The 25,801-nt window shown below is 44.8% G+C and overlaps 1 protein-coding gene across 1 annotated transcript in view; it reads right to left on the reverse strand.

Annotated features, from left to right (window-relative positions):
- SD3 (import inner membrane translocase subunit) overlaps positions 1-24,486 on the reverse strand; it is a 40,934-nt gene extending 16,448 nt beyond the window's left edge. The window contains exons 1-2 of the mRNA XM_086523506.1: positions 24,288-24,486; positions 23,239-23,310 (exon numbers count right to left, since the gene is read on the reverse strand). Of these exons, the coding sequence (XP_086379632.1) occupies positions 23,239-23,247 (9 nt within the window). The 5' untranslated portion in view covers positions 23,248-23,310; positions 24,288-24,486. The remainder of the gene's footprint in view (positions 1-23,238; positions 23,311-24,287) is intronic.
- Between the last annotated feature and the right edge of the window lie 1,315 nt (positions 24,487-25,801).

Here is a 25,801-nt window from a genome sequence, read left to right on the forward strand (position 1 = left end):
CGATGTTTTAGTTTAGCATAGTCTACTCCAAACGGAACCCAAAAATTCAACTTGGCCGAAGATCTGGTGCAATGGGATGCACAAGAGGGGAGTTACTTCGCTCCTTTGTCAACAGATGCCTTGATTTTGATACTAAAGTCACTGATGTCTCTTTGAGCTTCAGGGATACTGAGAGCTGACAGTATTCTGCTGGATGACTTTATGAAATGGAATTCCTGATTATGATACTGATTTGTTCTTGACTTCTTGTGAGTACAGGAACTGATAGACGAAATGACTGCAGCATTTTGGTCTACTTGATCTCGAATAGACATGGTTGCAATAAGGGTTGTCAATCGGACATCGATGAGGTCCCGATTGGACCTAGATGTGATTGCTAGCTACATTGCAGATAAATCATGGTCTAAGATCCGAATGAATGTTGAATGTCATGTGATGTCTGGTGATGTCCTGTGATGTGACTGTCGATTTTGTACATGTGCTAGATGTGTGTTCCTAGTACGTAGGTACTAACAGTCTGTCACGATTGTGACTATGTTCAGCAATACATCTACTCCTAGTTGCAGATATGCGAAGTGCCATGCCAAGAAGGACCCCTGCGCTTGGATGGTCACGCCCCTTCGCCCAAAGGACGTGTCTCTTCGCCAAAAGTCAACACTCCTTCTACGAATGTCATGTGATGTCTGGTGATGTCTTGTGATGTCGTGTGATGTGACTGTCGATTTTGTACATGTGCTAGATGTGTGTTCCTAGTACGTAGGTACTAACAGTCTGTCACGATTGTGACTATCAATACATCTACTCCTAGTTGCAGATACGCGAAGTGCCATGCCAAGGAGGACCCCTACGCTTGGATGGTCACACCCCTTCGCCCAAAGGACGTGTCTCTTCGCCAAAAGTCACACTCCTTCGACGACTGGTCACACCCCTTCGCTCTACGGGTTTGACTCTTCGCCCAATGGTTGCAGCTCTTCGCCGAAAGGATATGTCTTTACGTCTAAAGTCATGTCTCTTCACCAAGAGACGTGTCTTTTCATTTGTGTCTATTTGTCTCCTATATAAAGGAACCCTTGTATCACACATTCAATCAATCAAACACGGAGTCTTGTAAGTCTTGTCTCGAGTACAGTTCAAGTTTCTTAAGTCTTAATCATGCGTTTAAGTACTTAGTAAAGGATTAGTACCTAGAATCCTCACACAGTCTGTGTCTACTAAGACGGTTTATGGCTTTTGTGGGTTTTGCAGGCGTAATCGCGATCGATTACAATGCTTTCAAGAGGGGGGTATGTCACAAAGTGATGACGTGGTGGACAGCAGAAATCCTAATTTCTGCCAGAAACCCTAAAATTCCTGCAAACCCTAATTTCTGCCAAAACCCTAATTTCCAGAAATCGTGGAGCTGTTTAAAAAAAAAAAACAAAAACAAAAATTATTTGAGATTTTCAGCGACGCAAATCTCAGCTTTTTGCTATGATTTGGGAGAAAGAGAGAGAAAAAGAGAACTTGCTTTTTACTGACTCTCATTGAGAGAGAGAGAGAGAGAGAGAGAGAATCTGCTTTTGCTTTCAAGCTTTTGGGGCTCTGCTTTTGGGCACGCCTTGTAATCTTTAAATTAGTGGTGAGGGCCTCACTTCTCAAAGCATCTGGACGCAGAGTCTGAGAGTGAAACCCTAACCACTCTTTTGTACTTTGAACTGATTAATATAAAAAGAGATATCGAAAGGGGCGCCAGTCTTTGGGGCCAATATCTCTAGGCACCGAACTCCGCCGGGCCAGTGTACATCTATTGTGATCTGTGACTTGTTTTGAAGTGGTTATTTGGTGCTATCGCGGTTGATTCTTGACTTGGAGTGTCCAAGTCTCTTACAATGTCCGACCATTTGCAACTTTAAAAAGATGGTCTCAAAAATTCAAACAAAAATCATTGGAAAGAAACCAACAACTAAGGTTAGCAGTTCCCACGTCCTCGTGACATAGTTAACAGTTGCGACGTCCTCATGACGGCACGACAATTCACCCTTCCATCCCCATATGCTGCATTTGTCACTCTTGCTGTGGAGATCGCCACATGATGGGTCTAGCTCAAGAGTTGGGTGGATGGAATTTCTGTTGCAGCTCTATTCTATAGTCTTCCCTTGCTCCCTTATGTCCAAATTTTGATGTATATAACTGATGTTCTTCCCTATACCGCTGGTGCTTTCTTTTGCCCCTATGGTTTCGTAATCATGTTGTATCCCAGGGGGTTTTCATAACCAGCTTGTTACCGTGATGCGTATGGGATTGTCTTTGGGAGAGAGCGAGCGCAGTATGGCATCCCTTTCTCTTGCTTCTATAAAAGCAAGCACTGAAGAGCCCGAAGGAAGGCTTACATCTCTCTCTCTCTCTCTCTCTCTCTCTCTCTCTCTCTCTCTCTCTCTCTCTCTCTCTCTCTCTCTCTCTCTCTCTCTCTCTCTCTCTCTCTCTCTCTCTCTCTCTAAAAAGCGGGGCATGGTACCCTTTTGTATTACATAATCGAAATTACAAGCCCAAAGGCATTACATCAGCCCGTAGGCACACACATAGCGGATCAAAACCCCTCAGATATTCAATGATTACAAACCATAGGGAAAAAACTACCAAGATTGCAAACTTACAAAAGATTGGTGACAGAACAAAAGTTAAGAGCAGGGGATTGAGGGAAGAAAGTAGTAGAGAGTTGAAGCAGAAACAGGCCACCTTGACGTCGAGAGGAGGCTGAAAATTACACCAAAAAATCTCCGATAGCCAACTCCAAATCTCCAAGGCGGCACATCCCAGCAAAAGAGACATCACCTATCACACACTCCTGACATGTCAAGCCACTGAAGACCTGAGCCAACTTGCAGATACCGGCAGAGGGGCCTTGTTATGTCCCGCTCACAGAAGAGGGGATCTAGCCCAGATGCCATCGGGATGGGCGTCCAGTGTCCGAGCGCACATAGTGTGAACATGGCCAGTGTGGCCGGCCATTATTATAAAAAGGAGGCCAAGGCCTCATTTACAGTTATCGACCCCCACTGGCAGAGTGCCAGTGGTGAGCCCGCGAGGCTAGGAGTGCGCGAGGTCACCTCGAGGAGGTGAGGCGGGGTGGTATGGGACGCTCGGTCTTACAGGTGCACGCCTACGTCCTCGGACACTAGCCCCAGTACGAGGAGGTGAGGCGGGGTGGTATGGGACGCTCGGTCTTACAGGTGCACGCCTACGTCCTCGGACACTAGCCCCAGTACGGGGGAGCTGGCGGATGGTGGCTATGGTCGGGTCGTTCATCCGACGCGTATCTGTAGGCGGTCTGTGTAGCTGGGAGATCCTATCTCTTCGTTCGTTTCATGGTATCATAGCCGGCTTGGCTGCACGAGGGACTGTGTGCACACCTACGGATCGGTTCGAGTCGGGGAACCTCGAGTTCGCGTAATTTTCTAGTGATTAAATTGCTGAAATTACTTACTTTTCTTCTCGAAAGCATGTTTGCAAGTGAGGATTAGCGCTCTTTTGCTGATTTTTAATTAAAAAACAGCAAATTAACAAATGGGAGTGCTGGAAATTGAAAGGTTTCTGATAAATTTTATTGCTTTTCGATGAAAATCAAAGGATTGCTTCTTAATTTACTGAATTTAGACTAAATTCGGCATACAGCACATTTAACATCTCTCTGTAAATCCCTCTCTCTGTAAGTCCCTCTGTGCGAAGCATAGAGAGAGAGAGAGAGAGAGAGAGAGCATGTGCTTTCTTTGGTAATTGAGCACCTGAAGGAGTTGAGCACACCCAGTGTAGGTGTGCAGCTTTCACAGAAGTCCTGCGATGTTCTTTTTCTCTGAGAGGACAATTCCAGCGTGGAAAATTTCCCATGCGCTGGCTCCAGGGTGGAGCCTATGGTGTGTGTTGGGCACGCATACCCACGAGCCTGGAGGGGGGGCGATATTTCTCTCCACGCGTCAATACTCTGGCCAGCGCTGCCATCGAAGAAAACCCACGCTACTGGTTTTTTTTAATGCTGGCTCTTTTAATAAGTGACCACTTTGATTAATTTAAAGTGGCCAGGCCCTTTTAAATTTGGACTTTTTTTAAAAGGTCTGAAAACTGTGTTGTATTAAAACTCACTTACAGAGACTGAGTTTTCCTACAAAGAAACTCATTTTTGAGCTCTCTACTTTTCTCTACTGCTCCTCCCTCTCACCTACTCGCGCTCCCGCTCCCGCCATCACCTGCTCGCGTTCAAACGCTCACGCCGACGCGTAGAGCTCTTCAAACTTCAACTTTTCGCGATCGAAAAGTGCACGAAGTGCAAAAAAGGCTCGGTTTTGCGTGAATTTTCCAGTTTTTCACGCACTTCGCTATGGATTCCTCCAGCTCAGATGTGCAACGTGACGACACGCCAAGTAACATCCATATTCCATTCACGCATGCTCTCTACACATGGATTACAAGCACTTTCCAGAGTTTCGACCAACATGTTACCGCTCTGGAAAACGCGAATGTTCAGACGAACCTTCGCTTGGCCTCTCTCGAAGGGGTCGTACAGGGGCTCAGTTCCCAACTTTCTACTCTCGAAAATATGGCTCAGTCAACGACTGCGCGTATTTCCGAGGGGGAAACCCATCTCCAGCAATTGCGGATGCAGACTGCTGATTTTGGGCGTTCGCAGGGTGGTCCGACTGCCACAATTCCGTACAAAACTACAAATTTCTCAGGTGAAGAGAAGGAGTGTATGGAATTGGACGTAAATAACTAGTTGCACCAGTGGACCACATACTTTGATCTCCATGGGGAGCATGATGAACGGAGGATTCAGACGATTCCTCTCTATCTGCGCAGCAAGGCGCTTACCTGGTGGCGCGACATGACAGAGAAGCCTACGACGTGGGCTGACTTTTGTGTGAAATTCAAAAGGGATTTCGCTAAAATGGACCCTTTGAAAGCGTATGCCAAACTGCAGAGTCTTTCGATGAAAAAACTGTCTTTTGATAAATATACGACAGCTTTCAAAGAGGTGCTCACCTTCTACAAGGTGGATTCTACGCACGCCGTGCACATGTACTTGCTGAGATTACATGAAGATTACCGTTGGGCCTTGATCAAGGACAAAGCCCCGACTCATGTCGAGGATGCAGTGGCAAAGGCCAAGACGTTCCATTTGATAAAAGGAGCGAATTATGAGAAGAAAAGAACTGCAGACCATCAATCCGGTGAGGGTGCTTCGAGGAAGCGACCCCGATTCCAGCATAAGTCCAAATCACCGCCGAGATCTTCTCAGGAGAAGAAGAAAGACAGAAATGCTTCAGTTGCTGATGCAGTGAAGAAAGGGGCTTGCTTCGGATGTGGCCAGACGGGTCACCAAATCAAGGATTGCCCTAAGAAGAAAAAGACGCAGAAATCGCAAGGCCGTCCTTCGGTTCAAATCCCAGGTAACTCTGATATTGTTCAAGTTGAAATCCATCATTTAGCGCACAGTTCATGCACTAACTGTACTTTTAGCACCAAAGTGTTTGATAAGCACGATCTTCTCCATTTCCCCAGGAAGATCAATGGTCACGACGTGACCGTACTCCTTGATAATGGAAGCTCACACAATTTTGTGGATGCAAAATTGGTGCAGAAACTGAGCCTGCAGACGTGGGACAGTGACCATGAGTATCGCGTGAAGATGGCTCGTGGCGTGGATACGGATGTATGGAATCGGATGGTTCCAGACTTGTCGCTCGAGCTAGCTGATTACAAAGAGAACCTGGATTTCCACATCATGCGCCTGGACAGAGCAGATGTTATTTTAGGAATTCCATGGTTTTATGATAAACAAGACTCATTGTATATAGGCTATGTACATCACTCTCTTGTTTTTGTTAAACAGAACATGCCTCATGTATCTGTGTCGCTTTGTAATCAAAAGTCTGTAAATAATGGTTTTGCAATACCAGTTGCTACTGCTTTGGAAATGTATAAAGAAATAAAGTCTTCTGATGTTGACTTTTATCAATGTGTACCATCTGCTTGATTCATTAGTGCTTGGTACTTCTGTCACTGAATTTCGTAAAAATGTTTCATGTTCTTCTGTTGAACTTGGGGATTCCGACGAATCCAACCTTATCCCAGAAATGTTTTTCCTGATAATCTACCTCCTGGCTTGCCGCCTTTGAGAGGAGTAGATCATGGCATTGAGTTGGTGGCTGGTAGTCAACCCTTCTCAAAGCAACCCTATCGGTTTAGTAAAACCGAGGAGGACGAGATTCAACGACAACTGAAAGATTATCTCGACAAGAGTTTTGTTCGGCCTAGCAAATCCCCGTGGGGAGCGCCAATGCTACTTTCTCGAAAGAAGAATAACATTGTGCTTTTGCGTGGATTACAAGGGGTTGAATAAGCTCACTGTGAAGAACAAGTATTCGCTCCCGCGCATGGACGATCTGATAGATCAGCTCCATGGAGCGTTGTATTTTACGAAGATAGACCTACGATCAGGCTATCATCAGATACGGATCAAACTGGAAGATATTCCTAAGACAAGCTTCCATACGCGTTATGGTCACTACGAGTTTTTGGTCTTGCCTTTTGGTTTGACCAATGCTCCAGCTACGTTTCAGCAGATGATGAATGATCTGCTGAGACCATTTTTAGGCAACTTTGTTGTTGTATTTCTCGATGATCTCTTGATCTACAACCGAAGTTTGTCTGAGCACTGTCACGAGGACGTGGCAATTGCTAACCTTAGTTGTTGGTTTCTTCCAATGATTTTTGTTTTATTTTTGAGACCCTCTTTTTGAAGTTGCAAATGGTCGGACATTGTATGGCCAATGTGAACGGTAGGTTCACCCGCAGACGGGAAGTTGGTCGGCACTGGAATTCGTACAGTAAGAGGATGTCTAGGCTCAGAGCAAGATCATACAGGTCCCCCCCGTCGCACTTAGCAAGTTGGTGGATACTAGGAAGTGAACTCAATAAAGGCATAAAGTCAAGGTGGGATCACCAACAGAAAGTATCCGACAGTTGGGCCACATTACACTTTTGGATGCGGTCCCAATGAGGATAGATGGTCAGAAGACCAGCGGGAGCCCGACGGAAGCATCTCCTAAAAATTAGGGAACTGCTATTTTGGGCCGTGAAATGTGTTCGCGTCATTACCTTCGGTATGACCAAGGGAACATTTTAGTACTCTGCTGCAAAGTAAACTGATGCACAAGTTGAGAGATTTTTAAGCAGGAAGCCCAATGCGGGGAAATTGCATGTATGAGTGCCAAGTGGCACTTTGTGGTCAATTTACCAAGTTTGGGAGAACAGAACCCGTAACTGACTTTCTGGAGCAGTTTTGGAGGCTGTTAACTTGGATTTTCAGCCATTTCTCTCCATTTTTGAGCTTCCCATGACTTTGTCTAGGTCCAAGGAGCTCATTTTCAGCATTGGAAGGCATCAGATGCGTGTTTACAGGGCTGTTTTGCTGCGTTTTCAGCGATGCGCAGGTTTTGGCAGCCATGGAAATCTTCCCCTTTTTGCATCTATTTGTTCACAGATGCATTACAGGTCAAGGGCAGAAGAGAGGGCACTCGATTTATGCTGGGAGGATGCTTCATTGAGAACCTGTCACAGGTTAAGAGCTATGGAGTGCTTCCTTTCCCTCTCATGTACAGTGTGGTGCTAGGAGTGATGCCCTGCACACTACACACTGCTCTCTCTCTCCCCTACGTGCAGTTATGTGATGCCCCACAAGAGGGCTACTCATTTGACTGATGTACAGTTGTGTGGGTTCATGCTTTTGTGCTGAGGCAAGAGCCTCCTTGAGCAGGAACAGGGGTAGCTAACTGCTGCTCCAAAGCAGGCACTGGTGAGGGTCATAACCTCACCGTACAGGTGCAAAATCAGCGCTGTGTATGCGCTGTAATTTGACTGTTTTTCAGCCATACGGACGCCAGGATCATTGGGAATCGTGCCCCACTGGCAAAGGACAGTTAGGGGACTGTTTGGGGCTGAAAACAGGGCAAAAACCAGTAAATACAGCGTGCTGAATTTACTGTTTTTGGACAGGAATCAGAGGGTATACGACAGTGCAAGCGAGTTCCAGCAGGGGAATTGGTTTCGCGCAAGTTTTGGGGCTGTTATGCTGCCGAAATTTGGCCAAATCAAATGGTATCTAGGTGGATACACGTGAAGGATTCCCAGGACCTTACCTTGTAATTTACCCTCCTAAAGAATAAAGAAATACCGAAAGGGGCGCCAATTTTGGGGCCTACAGGTTGTCGGCGTCTGCTCGGAGCATTCTAGCTTCCGAGCTGTGTGTGTGATTAAGTGTTAATTCCCATAGCAGGTTCTCTTTGCAAAGTGCTCTGTGTGTGTGTATAAAGTAAAGAATTTCGGGTGAAAGCCAACGCCTACCGCCCTACGGGCCGGTTTCAAGCACCTAGTGCATATACGCACTATTCTCGAAGTACTGAGAACTGAGAAGCTTTACGCTAAGGCTTCTAAGTGTGAATTCTTTAAGAAAGAGCTTTTGTACTTGGGTCACATCATTACTCGCGATGGAATTCGCGTTGACCCTGAAAAGTTGGATAAAGTGCGAAATTGGCCCATTCTGAAGAATGTACGCCAAGTAAAGTCCTTTTTAGGCTTTATTGGATTCTTTCGCAAGTTTATCAAGGATTACTCTAAAGTTGTTGCTCCGCTTACGCAACTTCTAAAAGGAGGGGTAAAAGGGCCGAAGACTTCGGGTCCTCGTCGTAAAGGTAACCCCCCTGTTGTCTGGAATGAGCGTCTCGACGAGAGCTTTCGGACACTAAAGCACTTGGTGACTACTGCGCCAATATTGCACATTGTGGATCCTAGCAAACCGTTTGTGGTTGAAACAGATGCTAGCAATTATGCTATTGGTGCGACGTTATACCAGGACGAACGTCCTATTGCGTTTGAAAGTAAGAAGCTTTCTAACGCTGAGATGCGTTATCCAACGTATGAGAAGGAGCTTTACGCCGTAGTCCACGCACTGAGGAAATGGCGGCACTACTTGTATGGCTCTACGTTTGTTGCATGAACAGATCATCATTCCTTGCGTTATATCTGTGATCAGGGTGATCTCGGAGGCCGAAAGGCTAGATGGGTTGAGCTTATGCAAGAGTCTGACTTTGAGATCCGTTATAGAAAAGGATCCAGCAATCGAGTTGCCTATGCGCTCAGCAGGATTCCTGAGGTCAATGCCTTGTCTATGGCTGAAATCTCGACGGATTTCTATCTCCCTCTCCGAGGGCTATGTCGTTCCAATGGCCATTTTGGCAAGATATGCAACGAGGTCGAAGTGGGGCATGACTCGCATACAGGCTTGGGTGGTCCGGAGACCCAAGTGAGTTGTGCTGGAGAGACGAGACAACGACAATATTCCATTAGAGGTGAACTATTGTTCAGAAATGGTAAAGTCTGTGTGCAGGAAATCGATGAGATTCGACAAAGGATTTTGTGTGAATGCCACAATGTTCCTAGCGTTGGGCACCCAGGCATCCAAAGAACTTTGGCTTTGGTCAAGCGATATTTCTATTGGCCAAGAATGCGCTCTTACATAGAGAGCTATGTGAAGAGATGCGCTCAGTGTCAGGTCAATAAGGCAGAGCGCCTTAGGAAAGCTGGCCAGTTACATCCATTGGAAATCCCAGATGCCAAGTGGCAGAGTATTTCCACAGACTTCATCGTTGGTTTGCCTAATACTAGTCGGGGCAATGACGCTATTTGGGTTGTGGTTGATAGACTCACAAAAATGGCGAAATTTATACCAACGAAGTCGACAGTAAAAAGCCATGAGTTGGCGGTTTTATTTGTCGATCAGCTTTATAAGTTGTATGGTCTTCCAGAAGATATCGTCAGTGATCGAGATACTAAGTTCACTATCCGATTTTGGCGAGATGTGTTTACTCATCTTCAGACGAAGTTGAGTATGTCGTCTTCTGACCATCCTGAGTCCGACGGACAAACTGAGAGGATGAATCAGACGTTAGAGGACATGTTGAGAGCCTATGTCTCTCACAGGCAATCTGACTGAGAAAGGTATCTTCCACAGTTAGAGTTTGCCTATAATAGTAGAAAGCATTCTGCTGCTGGATTTAGCCCATTCATGCTGATGTATGGATTTGAGCCTAAATCCCCAATTGCTATTGGCTTTGAGAAAGTCAAGGAACGCCAAGCTCGTGATTTCCTGTATGACATGCAGGAAATGCTCGAATTGGCTAAGGATAGTATAAGAACAGCTCGTGATCGAGTCACTACTTATGCTAATCAAAAGAGGTCTCCAAGGACTCTAGATGTGGGACAATGGGTTTATCTGAAGATACCCAAGGATTCCAAGCCTATGCGAACAGGAAAGCATTATAAGCTTTCAGCTAGATATTGTGGTCCATTCCTGATCACAAAGAAAATTGGCCAAGTTGCCTACAAATTGGCTCTTCCTTCAGATGTTAGTATACATCAAGTGTTTCATGTCAGCCGCCTTAGAGTGAAATTGGGCGAAGCTGATGTTGTCATGCCTATCGAGGAAAATGTATGGCAAGATATGCAAACTGAGTATATTCCTCGAGAACCAGAAGCAGTTTTGGATCATCGTACCCGTCATTCTCGCCAAAAGGCTTATGACAAGTACTTAATTAAATGGAAGGGTCATCTGAAAGGTTTGCTACTTGGGAACCTGTTAGAGCTTTGAAGGCTGAGTATCCCCACTTCATTGATGAGGACATCAATGGTTCTTAAGGGGGGAAGTATGTTATGTCCCGCTCACAGGAGAGGGGATCTAGCCCAGATGCCGTCAGGATGGGCGTCCAATGTCCGGGCGCACGTAGTGTGAGCACGGCCAGTGTGGCCGGCCATTATTATAAAAGGGAGGCCAAGGCCTCATTAACAGTTATCGACCCCCACTGGCAGAGTGCCAATGGTGAGCCCGCGAGACTAGGAGTGCACAAGGTCACCTCGAGGAGGTGAGGCTGGGTGGTATGGGACGCTCGGTCTTACAGGTGCACGCCTACGTCCTCGGACGCTGGCCCTAGCACAGGGGAGCTGTCGGATGGTGGCTATGGTCGGGTGGTTCGTCCGACGCGTATCTGTAGGCAGTCTGTGTAGCTGGGAGATCCTATCTCTTCGTTCGTTTCAGGCCTAAACCCTAAGAAGAAGCAAAAGAAGACGAAGAAATTCCCACCAACCTCGTTTGATAGGACCCAAGTACCCAAATTAAAGCAAAGACACGCACACAGTATTTTGCGTAAAGATCTGCTGACGTGGCACTTGTACGGATTGCCCATAAACTACGTTGGCAGGTTGTACAAAATTCCGTGTTCTGCGATAACTGCTGACGTGGCACATGCTTTTGGGCCAGATGCTTTTGGGGGTTACAGCTTTTTATGTAACTTGTAACAAACTTGGGCACCCCAAGTCTAGATTCTGTCGCGACACGAGAGAGTCACTTAAAATACTTCACAACTTTAAAATCACAGTTCAATTTCGTCGACACGGCCCGACGTAGTCCCATGCCTAGAAAGATTGGCCCCAAAGACTGGCGCCCCTTTCGATATTTCTTTTATATTAATCTTTGAGCAAAGTACAACTCCCCGGGGTCCTCCGGTCTCAGACTCTGCGTCCAGATGCCTTGAAGAGTGAGGCCCTTAGGGCTCTTTTATTCTTACAAGGGATGCCAAAAGCAGAGCCCCAAAATCAAAAGCTCTTAAACTTAAAAGCTTCTCAAATTAAAAGCAATTGTTCCAAAAGCTTTAAAAATTAAAGCATCAAGCCCCCAAAAGCTGCCGTACAAAGCTGCCAACGCAAATTTAGGGATTCCGTACAGCGTACGGACTGCCATGTCATCAACGTAAAACCCGCCGCAATTTTCGGATCGCCACATCAGCATCAAGTCAACGCGTTATCCGACGTCCGTACTGGCTGCCACGAGTCAGTGTGTGTGTGTGTGTCCGTGTTTGCTGCCACTTTGGGAGTATGTCCAGGAACATGCCACGTCACCCATTTGTGCATAACTACTTTTGAGAGGCCAAGGGCCTTTAAATAACACCCGTGGGCCTCTTCTCTGGTATTCTCACGGCAGCAAAAGCAAAGCAATAGCCTCAGGCTGTTGTACTAAGTTCAAGCAATATAAAGAGATATCGAAAGGGGCATCAAGGTTTGGCTCTCTCAGGGTGGAACTCCGCCACTACCCGTCTCGTGTGTCATGGATCTTGTCACAAAGTGATGACGTGGCTACGGACAACAAAAACCCTAATTTCTGCCAGAAACCCTAAAATTCCTGCAAACCCTAATTTCTGCCAAAAACCCTAATCGCGGAGGCTGAAAAAAAAAAATTTTATTTTTTATTTTTTTTTGAAAATGATGAGCGGCGCAAATTTTGCTTTTTCTCTACAATATGAGAAAGAGAGAGAATGCTTTTGCTTTCAAGTTTTGACTCTCTGTGAGAGAGAGAGAGAGAGAGAGAGAGAGAACAATTGTTTTTTATTTGAAGCTTTTGGGGCTCTGCTTTTGGGCATCCCTTGTAACCTTTAAATTAATGGTGAGGGCCTCACTTCTCAGAGCATCTGGACGCAGAGTCTGAGAGTGAAACCCTAACCGCTCTCTTGTACTTTGATGATTGATTAATACAAAAAGAAATACCGAAAGGGGCGCAAGTCTTTGGGGCCAATATCTCTAGGCACGGAACTCCGCCGGGCCATTGCAAATCTATTGTGATCAATGAATTGTTTTGAAGTGGTTATTTGGTGCTGTCGCGGTTGATTCTTGACTTGGAGTGTCCAAGTCTGTTACAGATCTCTTTCAGTTCAGTTGTTTTTTGAAGTGCTTAAAGTTGTTAAGTCTTTTCTTTTCCGTTGGCATGTGGTGCCCATCCCACTACATCACCGCCGCAAGAAGACTCTGCACCAAAATCAGGAAGAGAGCCTCTAGCCATCCTTGGCAATGATCAACAGGGCTATGACATTCTTAGACCTACAAGCAGAAGCAATATATGGTGAAAATTTGAAGGCGAGGTAAGAATCGCCCAACACACCCACCAACACACACCCTTCAAACCAATTCCAAACCTAAAACATCATGCTGCATAGAGCAAGGGAGAAGGCAAGCTTTCCATTAAAGCCGTGATCACCTACACCCACTACACATACTGTAGTCACTTAATCCACAAAAATCAAACCTATCTCATTTTTGGGCGCCCCCAACTGGGATGAAACTGGCAATTCTGTCTAGAGCCGCCATGTGTCCATTATGCCTCTTTTGAGTTAATTTTCTAGTACCCACCCACTTATAAGGGTCGCGAGGGGCCTAAATGACTTCGAACTGAGCCTAGACACCCTTGTACTGCTCAGATTTCAATGTCGACCGGCCCGACCATCTCATGGCGAACTACCCTTCCCAACTACTGGTGAAACTCTCGGCCGTCGGCCATTCCACATTGGCCACACAATGTTCGGCCATTTGTGACTTCAAAAAGAGGGTCCCAAAAATTAAATAAAAATCAAGGGAAAGAAACCAACAACTAAGGTTAGTGGTTGCCACAGCCTCGTATACGCCACAGATCCGGATTTTGCACACATTTTTCACTAATTACAGAGTGGGGAAGTGGTTACGGGCAATTCTCTCGAGGAAGGCTATTTGATGCGGAAAAACTTCTTGTGTGTTACACAAGCGTTGCAGCGTAAGGTCTTGATAGAGTGCCATTGTCCACCTTTTTTAGGCCATCGCGGCATAGAAGCGACCTTGGAAGGTGTGGAACGGTTATCTATTGGCTGAGGCTCAAAAAGGACCTGGACAAGTTTGTTTGCACTTGCTTAGTATGCCAAAAGGTCAAGTTTGACAGGCATAAGGCACCAGGTCTTTTGCAACCTTAGCCTACCTTGGGAAAGTATAGCAATGGATTTCATTTTTGACCTTCCCAAGGGACGCGATGGCATTTGGACAGTCATCGACAGATTTAGCAAGCAGGCTCATTTTGTTCTGGTCAAGAAAACAATTAAGCCAAATCATTTGGCTAAACTACTTGTCTCACAGATATTTCGACTACATGAAATGCCTTGATCTATAATTGCAGATAGAGATTCCCGTTTTACTAGTTTGTTTTGGAGGGTTGTAACAGACTTGGACACTCCAAGTCAAGAATCTATTGCGACAACATCAAATAACCACTTCAAAATAGTTCACAATTCACAATAGATTTACACTGGCCCGACAAAGTTCCGTGCCTAGAGATATAGGCCCCAAAGACTAGCGCCCCTTTCGGTATTTCTTTTTGTATTAATCTGAGTTCAAAGTACAAGAGTGGTTGGGTCTCATTCTCAAACTCTGCGTCCAGATGCTCTGCAGAGTGGGAGCCCAAACCACGTATTTATTTACAAGGGATTCCAAAAGCAGAGCCCCAAAAGCTTAGAATCAAAAGCCTAAAAATAAAGCCAAGGCTCTTTCTCTCACAAGCTCTCTAAATAGGCCTTTTTTTCAATTACGTAGAATAAAAGTTGCCCAAAAATTTGTGTAGCTTTTTCCCATCACAAAAGTTGCCGTACAATCCAACGTGAAACGCGCCGCCGCCGTGTTTTCTGAGATCTGTCGTACAGTGCCACGTCAGCATCCGGCAGCTTTTCCCCGCTGCCCTTTAGGGTTAGGGTTAGGGTTAGGGTTAGGGTTAGGGTTTTCAGCAGGTTAGGATTAGCCACGTTATCACTTTATGACATACCCCCCTCTTGAAAGCATTGTAATTGCCCTCGATTACGCCTGCAAAACAGACAGAGGCCATAAACCATCTTAGCAGACACTGACTATTAGCACCTACGTACTAGGAACTCACATCTAGCACATGTACTAATCGACAGTCACATCACACGACATCACAGGACATTAAACATTCATTCGGATCTTAGACCATGATTTATCGGCAATGTAGCTAGCAATCGCATCTAGATACAGTCGAGACCTCATCGATGTCCGATTAACTAACCCCTATTGCAACCATGTCTATTCGAGATCAAGTAGACCAAAATGCTGCAGTCATTTCGTCTATCACTTCCTGCACTTAAAAAGAAGTCAAGAACAAATCAATATCATACTCAGGAATTCCATTTCATAAGTCATACAGCAGAATATTGTCAGCTCTCATTATCCCTAAAGCTCAAAGAGACATCAATGACTCTAGTATCAAAATCGAGGCATCTGTTGACAAAGGAACGGAGTAACTCCCCTCTTGTGCATCCCACTGCACCAGATCTCCGGCCAAGCTGAATTATAGATTCCATTTGGAGTAGACTATGCTAAACCAAAAGCCTCGAGGTAAAGTTTCACAATCTGAGGAGTATCTGCTAGCTCCTCCTCCTCCATCCACTTCGCATCCAATGCAGGATAGTTCTTGAACTTAACCAAGAACCGCCTTCGGACTTTACCTTTATTCTTCGTATCCTTATGTGCCAAAATCTGTTCCTTCCACTTCGGGTTGCTCATCAGGCTCCCCATCATCAGGCACATCACCTTTGAAAGGTTTCAAGAGTCTCACATGAAATGCTTTGTAAATCCTCCAAGTGTCGGGCAGTTTCAGTCGGAAGAAGACATCATTTATCTTTTCAGAGATCTGGAAAGGTCCGTAGTATCGCATACTAAGCTTTGGAAAAAGCCTCTCCTTTCCCTTTTTCTTTCTCAGGCGTGCCTTCTCAAAACGTAAGAGCACCCAATCATCCTCATTCAATTTCAAATCGCGACAATGGGGATCCGCTGCCTGTTTCTGTCGTTCTTGAGATTTCTGCAACGCCTCGCGGACCTTGGCAAAAGCCGTGTCTAAGTCGCGCGTATACTCATCCGCTTCAAAAATCTTATCTTTCGTGCTCATGAAGGGTGGAACCTTCGCAGCACCTTCAACAATCTCAAATGGCGCCTTCCCCATTGAAGAGTGTATCATGTTATCGTAGGCAAATTCCACCAAAGGTAAGTACTTTTCCCATTGTGTCTTTTGATCCGAGATATAAGACTTCAATAAATCTAAAACCACTGAATTGCCAATCTCAGATTGCCCGTCAGTCTGCAGGTGAAACGATGACGAGAACTGCACCCGCGTGCCAATGTTCTCCCAAATTGCCTTCCAAAACAAACTCGTAAATTTGGGGTCCCTGTCAGAGACAATCGTCTAAGGCATGCCATGTAATCTGAAGATCTGGGCCACAAACAGTCTCGCTAAGTAATCCGGCTTGACTGTTTTCTTCACTGGAATGAAATGAGCCTGTTTGCTAAATCTGTCAATAATGGTCCAGATACCATCGTGACCACTCTGTGTTCTCCGGAGATCAAAAATGAAATCCATTGCAATACTTTCTCAGGGGCGGGTGGGTATGGGTAAAGGCTGTAACAATCCCTGTGCTTTATGCCTGTCAAACTTGACCTTCTGCCATACCAAGCAACTACGCACAAACTGTTCCATATCCTTCTTGAGCCTCGGCCAAAAGAAGTATCTCTCTACCCCTTTCATGGTGGTAGCAATGCCGCGGTGACCCGTAAAAGGTGGACAGTGGCATTCAATCATAACCTTTTCCCTCAACGGCTGTGTAACGCACAACATGGTTTTTCTCATCAAGTAGCCATCCCAAATGGAATATCCTGCTATTGTCTCCCCATCCCGTATCCGTGTGAAAACGTCTACAAAATCTGTATCTGTGGCATACTAATCGACCATGTCCTCGAAGCTCCTATGATGTATCCCGAAAATAGCCAGAACAAACGGCTTCCAAGACAAAGTATCTGCCACCACATTCTTCTATCCCTGAACATGGACAATCTGGAAGTGAAACTATGACAAGATGTTCGCCCACCGCATCTGCTTTTCCGATAGCTGCTTCTGTGACAAGAAGTAAACTCTGATGGTCTGTAAAGACAGTAAAATCAGCTCCGAGTAGGTAATGTCGCCACTGAGTCAGAGCATGGATAACCGCCAAAAGCTCATTCTCATAAATTTGTGCTATCATTTCAGGCCCTGAGAACAATCGGCTCTCGTAAGCAATGACATGGCCTTCTTGCATTAAGACCACACCCAGACTACGACCACAAGCATCACAATATACTTCTAATGACTTCTGCAAGTCCGGCAAAGTCAAAACTGGTCCCGTAGTCAATTTCTCTTTCAATGTCTGAAAGGCAGTCACCTTTGTGGGTCCCCAAGAGGAAGGGACTCCTTTCTGTGTCAAGATATGCAAAGGGGAACCTCTGCAAACTTTCGAATGAACCGCCTGTAGTACGAACACAGCCCCAAGAAGCTTCTAACTTCATGGACATTCTTCAAATCAGGCCAATCATGGATAGTCTCTATCTTGGCCGGATCTATTTGCACTCCCGCTGTTGAGACAATGTGTCCCAAAAAGTGAATCTCTAGTAGGAAAATTCACTTTTCTTTGCATTAATCACTAACTTGTGATCTCGTACTGCCTGAAAGACCTGACGCAGATGATCTCTATGTTCTGCCTCATTCTTGGAGAAAACCATGATATCGTCAAAGAAAGTGCCAACAAATAGCCTGTACTCTCGAAAAATCATGTCCATCATCCGATTAAATGTCGTAGGAGCATTGGTTAAGCCAAAGGGCATTACCAAAAACTCAAATAACCCAAAAGTCGTCCGAAAAGCCGTCTTGTAGACGTCTCTCGGCGCGACTCTGATCTGATGATATCCACTCTTCAAATCAATCCTGCTTATGTACGAGGATCCTTGTAATCTGTCGAGTATATCATAGATCCTAGGAATCGGAAATCTGTTCTTGATGGTGATTTTGTTGAGAGCTCTATAATCGATGCACATTCTCCAAGATCCGTCTTTCTTCAAAACCAACAACACTGGAGAGCAATACGGTGAAGTACTAGGCTGGACAAGACCCTTTTCCAAGAGGTCTTTCACTTGGTTCATAATCTCTTCATTCTGTGCTCGGCTCACACGATAAGGTGGCCGGTTCGATGGTGTGCTTCCAGGTATCAGATCGATGGTATGATCTTTAGGACGAGCAAGTGGTAACTCGCTTGGTAGGCCCTCTGAGTCTTGAGAAGCAATCGGCATGAGAGTGGAGAAAATCTTGGCGTTCTTTATCAAGTTTAGACATATTTGCCCTATCCTTATTACTCAATTCTTCATAAAGATCGAGTAAACAAACAGACTGGATTTCATTAATTTAGAAATGGTTGAAGCCAATACAATAGGAAGAGACCCGCCCTTCAGTTTAATGTCAAAGTACAATGGTTCTGCCCTTCTCTATAGTCAATATCGCTTTCCTCGCTCGATAATCGACCACGGCGTTGTTCTTGTGGTACCAGGGAATTCCCAAGAGAGCATCACAACCTTCCAAAGGCATTATGTAAAAGTCCTCATGCCCTAGATACCCTTGACAATGCAACCAAAGTTTGCCAATGACAGGTGTAATGGCTACGTCCTTGTCGGATGCCGCTAGAACAGCCTTCGCAAGTGGTCCCATCCGATCGGGAGTGATCTCGAGCCGCGCCGCCAATTCCGGTGAAATGAAGTTGGCCTTGGCTCCTCCATCAAAGAAGATCAAGGCCTCTTGGTCTTTCACTTTGCCCCAAGCTCGGCAAAGTTCTGTACTCTCGTCCATGGTGTTGGGATCGATACCCACACAATCTGGAACCAGTCATGTTTTCATCTTGCCTTTTCTTCCACGTTCCTCAACTGCTCTCAAACTCTCAGGCCTTTCGTCGTCCTTGTCATTCTGTTCTTTCTGTGCCTTTTTAGGGCACTTCGCGGAGATATGTCCATGTTCCCCGCATCCGAAGCACTTCCCCTCCCTGATGAAGCGAGCTCTCTCCTGAGGAGTAAGCTTGGGTCGTGCATCCTTCTTTTCTGGGTTGCTCTTTCTCTTTCTACTTTCATTCGCTGAAGTCTGTTCGGCTCGTTGTGTCATGACCTCATCGGTGGGGTAGGTCAGACTGCCAGAGTGAATGGCAAAACCCCATTTCGCATGACTCATCAACTCCTGAATAGAAGCTGACTTATGCTCCAGTCAGTGATCTTGGATCTCTGTAGGTAGACCCAAGGTAAACCGCTCAATCTGTTCTCTGAACGAGATCTTCTTGAATGAAGAGGCGGGTAGAAAAGAGCTCCAAAATCTCTCGCAATAAGCGTCCACTGTATCTCTCTTGGTCATCCGAAGATGGTTCCAAGCAGCTCGTATATCGCGTTCATACTCTTGAGTTAGCCAAGAAGAAATAAAAAGCTTCTTAAATTTCAACCATTTATTGGCGCAGTCTTGTTTAAAAGAAGCGTCGTCCACCACGTTCGAGCATTCCCCTTAAAATAAGAGGCAGCTCTCTGAATCTTAGAGTGCTCTGAGTAGCGTCCTCCAGCAAAAGCGATGTCAAACTGTTGTATAAAAGACAAAGCCTTTGAAGCATCTTTATATCTCGAAAACGTGTCAAATTTAATTGATTGTCCACCTTTCTTAAACTCTCGGACTTTCTTGCTTTTGTCTTCCAAAAAGTCATAATGGTTGGCTTTATAAAAATTCTTCTTGTTTGCATAAAAGTTGTCGTCGTCAGAGTCTGCACTGTCTGTAGACGAGTCCTCTGTAGAATTGTCACTCATTGGACGAGATTTAGACTTCTTTGCCTTTTTCTTGCCCTTTTTGAAGCGTTGTTTCTTGCTTCGCTTTTTGGCTTTTCTGTCTTCTTCGCTCGAGTCACAAGAGCTAGAAGAACTGTCAGAAAAAGAAGAAGAAGAAGAAGAAGAACTGGGTACTCCTTCAAATCGAACACGCTTCTTCTATTTCTTTGTCTTATCAAATGTAGACTGACAACCCAAATATCCTGGAAAGTCAGTGCCTTTCTTTTGCTTTTTGCGGTGCTTTTTAGCTTTGTTTTGCGCGTCAAAAAGCTGAGCAATCCGTGCATCAACCACCTCTTCTAATTCCTTCTCTGAATATTTCTTGTGAGTAGAAGGTTTCTTGAGAGCGGGTTTCGGGGGTGGTGTTGTGGTTTTCTGCCATTGCTCGTGCACTTCATGAAAAGAAGTCTCGCTCATATATTTTGCAAATTTTGGGTCCTTCGCAAAATTGAGCATCATCTTTGTTGCATCGTCGATCAATTGATGACGCTCCATCTCTCGTCGCTCCGTCTGAGTAGGACGAGGCGGGCCATACTCTGCCAGAATCTTCGTTGTGATCGCTTGCCGCATCTCCGAATGCAGAGGGAGTCGACTGATCCTTGCGTGAAGCATAGGTGCTGCGGAAAAAAAATTGGAATCGGATTTCCCACAGAAGAGAAATCGGCCGTGCTCTGATACCACTGTAACAGACTTGGACACTCCAAGTCAATAATTTATCGCGACAACACCAAATAACCACTTCAAAACAGTTCACAGATCACAATAGATTTACACTGGCCCGGTGGAGTTCCGTGCCTAGAGATATTGGCCCCAAAGATTGACGCCCCTTTGGGTATTTCTTTTTGTATTAATATGAGTTCAAAGTACAAGAGTGGTTGGGTCTCACTCTCAGACTCTGCGTCCAGATGCTCTGCACAGTGGGAGCCCAAACCACGTATTTATTTACAAGGGATGCCAAAAGCAGAGCCCCAAAAGCTTAGAATCAAAAGCCTAAAAATAAAGCCAAGGCTCTTTCTCTCACAAGCTCTCTTGAGCCCATCCCAAATAAAGCAGAAATAGGCCTTTTCTTCAATTGCGTAGAATAAAAACTGCCCAAATATTTGCGTAACGTTTTCCCCCATCGCAAAAGTTGTTGTATAGTCCAACGTGAAACGCGCCGCGTTTTCCGAGATCTGCCGTATGGTGCCACATCAGCATCCGGTTGCTTTTCCCTGCTGTCTTTTAGGGTTAGGGTTAGGGTTAGGGTTAGGGTTAGGGTTAGGGTTAGGGTTAGGGTTAGCCACGTCATCACTTTGTGACAGGGCAATCTTGGAGAATATTGGTACTCGATTACAATTCTCGTCCTCTTTCGACCCACATACAGATGGGTAATCGGAGATGGCAAATTTAAAGGTTTTGGACTTGTTGAAGTCTTATATCTCTAATCAGAAAGCTCTGTGGAATAAGTTTTTGTCATTGGAGTTTACTTACAACAACACAGTACATACGTCTACCGGGAAGGCGCCATTTGAGATAATCGAGGGTGCTAAGAAGGTTCCACCCATTCTAAGCACCAAGGATAAGATTTCTGAATCGGATCAGTATGTTCAAGATCTGGACACTGCTTTTGCAAAGGTGCGTGCGGCTCTTGAGAAGTCCCAAGCAGGCCATAAGAAGGAAGCGAGCAAGCATCGACGTGACTTGCAATTGAAGAAAGATAATTGGGTGCTTCTTCGGTTTGAGAAGGCACGCCTACAGAAACGAAAGGTAAGGAGCGCCTTTTTCCAAAGTTGAGTATACGATACTATAGCCCTTACTCAAGAAAAGATAAATGATCTATCCTTCATACTGAAGTTACCAGATACTTGAAGATTCATAATGCATTTCATGTGAGTCTGTTGAGACCTTTCAAAGGTGAGGTACCAATGGACAAGGAACCGAAGGAGCAACCTGAGGTGCAAGAGACAGAGGAGATTTCCACTCCAAAACACAAGGAAAGGAAAGTGGAAGGTAAGCTAATACGCCGTGTCTCAGGCTTGGGCACCCCAAGTCGAGAATCTGACACGACATACGAGAGAATCCATTAAAATACTTCACAGCTTTATCACACTTTCACAATTTGAGTCGACACGGCCCGGTGTAGTTCCGTGCCAAGAAGTATTGGCCCCAAAGATTGGCTCCCTTTCAATATTTCTTTTATATTAATACTTGAGCAAAAGTACAACTCCACGAGTCCTCAGCTCTCAGACTCTGCGTCCAGATGCTTCGAAGAGTGAGGCCCTTGGGTTCCTTTTATTCTTACATAGGGATGCCAAAAGCAAAGCCCCAAAAGCAGTTAAACTCAAAAGCAATTGGTCCAAAAGCTTCTAACTCAAAAGCAAAGAGTCCCAAAAAGCAACTGGTTTTCGAAAAGCTACCAAAAAGCACCAGTGCAATGGCAAACTTCTCAACCGTCTTTTCCGATCGAGGGAGTCATTAAAAATATGGTGCAACCATTTGACCCTCAAAATGACCCTCGGAAATATTTGAGCTAACTTGAGTTGTTTTGCAGAAATGTTGTAATCATGGACGACTACTCTCTTTCAAGAAGGGGAGATGTCACAAACTATTGACGTGTCAAAGCCCTGAAGAAGGGAGCCAACTTGCAGATGTGGGCCGAGGGGCCTAAACCCTAAGTGAAGAGGCAGAACAGCAAAAGATGAAGCAGGACCATCACACAGACACAAAAGATACGCGCTGGTTTGCTTACATGGCACACTTGTACTGACAGTCCGAAAATTCTGCTGCCTGCTGACGTGGCAGAACTGTACGGATTTATGCTTTTTACGCTGGCAGTGCTAACGTGGTAGGACTACGGAGTTTCGTGATTTACGCTGGCAGCTTTTTGGCATTACTTTTGGACCAGAAGCATTTGAGTTTTGAAGGCTTTTCACTATAAATACTTTTCAGGCCATGGGTCTTTACATATGAGGTTAGGGCTCATTCTCTGGCATGCTTCCCAGAGAAGGTGCAGAGTCTCGAGTACCGGCTTGTACTATGTTGATGCAATATAAAGAAATACCGAAAGGGGCGCCAAGGTTTGGTGTCAATTCTCTCTAGGGTGGAATTTCACCACTCCGTGTCGCGTGTCGTCTCTCTCTCTCTCTGTCTTCAGTTGTTATCGAAGTGCTAAAAGTCTGTTCAATCTGTTCTTTTCTATTGGCATGTGGTGCCCGTCTTGTGACACCTTGAGCCTCACTTCATCTCCAATACACTTAGAAGAGAGTACAATGAGGAAGAAACACCGAGAATGATGGGCAAAGCATATGGTCCTCGCCCTTACTAGGTCTAATTAGGATCCTCTAGTACCTACATTTATAAATGTCTTGCTTTATAAGCTTTGGTTTGCTAGCCAATACTTACAACCAAACAACAAAGAAAACTTTGCCTATAAATCTTAGAATCGTAATAAGAGAAAATTTAAACACCATATGTATGTGTATGTTGTTTAATTGAGTCATACACACAATTAGCATGCACATGTGGTCAAAAAAATCAAATAATTGAACTAACAAATTAATTTTATTAGCATATATATCCGATGTTTTTTACAATAAGGAGTCCACTACTACTAGATAAAGTTGTCCTTGAATTGAAAAAAGCAAAGAAATAACTAAAGAGTTTACTTACTTGTAACATAATTGAAAGAGTCTGTTGTACAATAGAAGTTCTCCTTGCACCTTGTGTTTTTAAAGCCCTTGGCTGCAGAAGTTTAAAATTCAAAAGAAAGTAATTATGAAACATGATGTATAGATCTAAATTGTTGTAATACAAAAAACGGGTCAGTAAGGGGAGAGGCACTGGAGGGGGGGGGGGAAGAGAGAGAGAGAGTGAGAGATTTTAATTCTAGCAAAAAATACCAAAAGCAACACTGCCAAGGAAGAGAAAATGGTATATCTAGAACAAAAAAGATTTAGAGAGAGAAAACCAGCTGTAATCAGCAAGTCACATGACAAGGCGGTATTTCATTAAAAGAATACCCAACTTGCACGAAAAACAGCAAACTTGAATCCACTCTCAAAAACACTGGCCCCTAAACTAGGTGCCAGTCCCCCTGTGGTATTTCTTTATTTCATAGACTGTTTAGGGGCCCCTAGCAATATTTTTTTATTTCACACAACTGTCAAAGTTGCAACTGTGGAGGAGCCCACAGTCTCTCTTTGAGTCATCCAGAGTCGTCATGGGAGGACTAATGACACCCTGGGCCCTCAGAAGGTACTGCCATATCATGCCTATGGTCGGGTGGTTTGTCCAACGCGTGCTCCATAGGCGGTTCAGGTAGCCAACAGATCATCTCCTTCGTATTCATTTCAGTCTGTGTGCAACCTGACTATAGAATCATGCAAGACCTTGATAGAAGTCGTCTTCGGAAGGAATACCGCATATCTTGATCTCATCTTGATAAAGACAATACCTCAAGGATGGGGTAGCAAGTGTGATTCCAGAAAATGATGTAGCCAAGTGACTGCCCCCAAGTCATGTTGCACACCAGGTCGAAATAAAAGCATGCAAACCGTCCACCAGGCAAAATGAGCTTCCAGGTATATCCAGAAACAATGTCGCAAAACTCTCTCTCTCTCTCTCTCTCTCTCTCTCTCTCTCTCTCTCTCTCTCTCTCTCTCTCTGTGTGTGTGTGTGTGTGTGTGTGTGTGTGTGTGTGTCAAGAAACAAACAATTACTTGGGTCTGCAGCCTGCGCAGGAGAATTTCCGCTTGAGGCAAGCGTTTAAATTGCGAGAGCAGGACGCAAGGGCAGACAGGGAGAGAGGACGAAGAGCTGGCGCTGGTCGCCTTGCTGCAGCAGCGAGTCGAGAATCGCTGGCTCGCTGCCACCGTCTGAGCTAGAGAAACACCTAGGTTTAATGTAATCCACAACAAACCTCGAAATTTTAAATTTGATGTGGGAAAACCTACGGAGGGGTCTCTATGTATGACACGTGGCATTAGTAGTGGGATTAATGGCTGTTGAGACATAGCCCGCGATCTGGGCCGTTTGATCGCCAGCAAAGGACGGGCAAGTTTTTGTTTGCGGTGTCTCCTCATATATCTTGCAGTGATATGTGCTAGTTCAGATGGATAGGGTGCAACTCCCTAGAAGCACAGGTCGAGGGTTCAAAGGGCAACCACAACGCAGGGGGAACCTTAATCATTTGTTGGATGAGACTTGATCAACGGCGGATTAAACCTCCACAATTGATCCCTTCACTTTGCCTGTGACATATATAGTGGAGGCCCACCAACTCCGACAAAATAAATCGATAATGTTGTAGAGCTATTTTTTTACGTCCCTCCAAGCTCAAAATAGTGGAGGCCCATCGACCCCCCGAAAATACATTGAAAATGATGGAGCTATTTTTTACGTCCCTCCAAGCTCAAAATAGTGGAGTTGATCGTCTACAATTTGTCACCCAATTTGGACGTTTCTTAGAGGAATAATGTAAAAACCTTCAACTAGTGTGCCATGATTACTTCATAGGGGTAAAGCACATTCATGAAGTAAAGCAGTAGTCGATCTTCTCCAATGAAAGGGTAGTAATGTACCTGTATTTTTGTGCCGAAAATTGATCTCAAAGCATGTATATACATATCAATTATCCAAACGCAAGAATGGAAATTTATAGGTCAATGCACGTCTGTAGTAATAAACATTTTACAATAAGGATTCAAAAGATCATGATCAATGCATTACATGCTCCCATGTTGTGCCCACAAACCAAAAAAGTAAAACCATACATGCATATGGCAGGGAGGTGGAATCGTCCTCACCCTGATATTATAAATTGTAGGGAAGAGGTCCTTCCTCTATATACTTTTTTCCTCCTCCGGTATTGATAAGTTACGAGATGCTTTTCCTCCAGTGTTAGGATCATTCTTGTAATAGAGCTTCTTTTCACATTGTTAGCAATAACTTTTGTTTAAAGAATATTTTTGTTGTTTTAAAGTTTGTCCACAGTGTCCACAGTTTAAGAGTTCATTCTGATTGTTTTTCTTCAATTTTAAATTTTGGTTCAGGGCACACTTTGGGAGCCACTTTTGAGGGTGTTAAGACGAGATGTTGGAAAAGTTTTGTATGTAGAAAATGCAGCTTTTACATAAGAAAAAGTTTAGTTCTTTAAGTATTTGCAAATTCCATTGTTTTGATGCTCGTTGAAGCCCATAAATTAAGGAAAAAGTGAAAATTTATATTTTACATC

The sequence above is a fragment of the Adiantum capillus-veneris genome, chromosome 11, assembly GCF_014529385.1.
Source record: "Adiantum capillus-veneris isolate H3 chromosome 11, ASM1452938v2, whole genome shotgun sequence".
Classification (NCBI taxonomy): Eukaryota; Viridiplantae; Streptophyta; class Polypodiopsida; order Polypodiales; family Pteridaceae; genus Adiantum; species Adiantum capillus-veneris.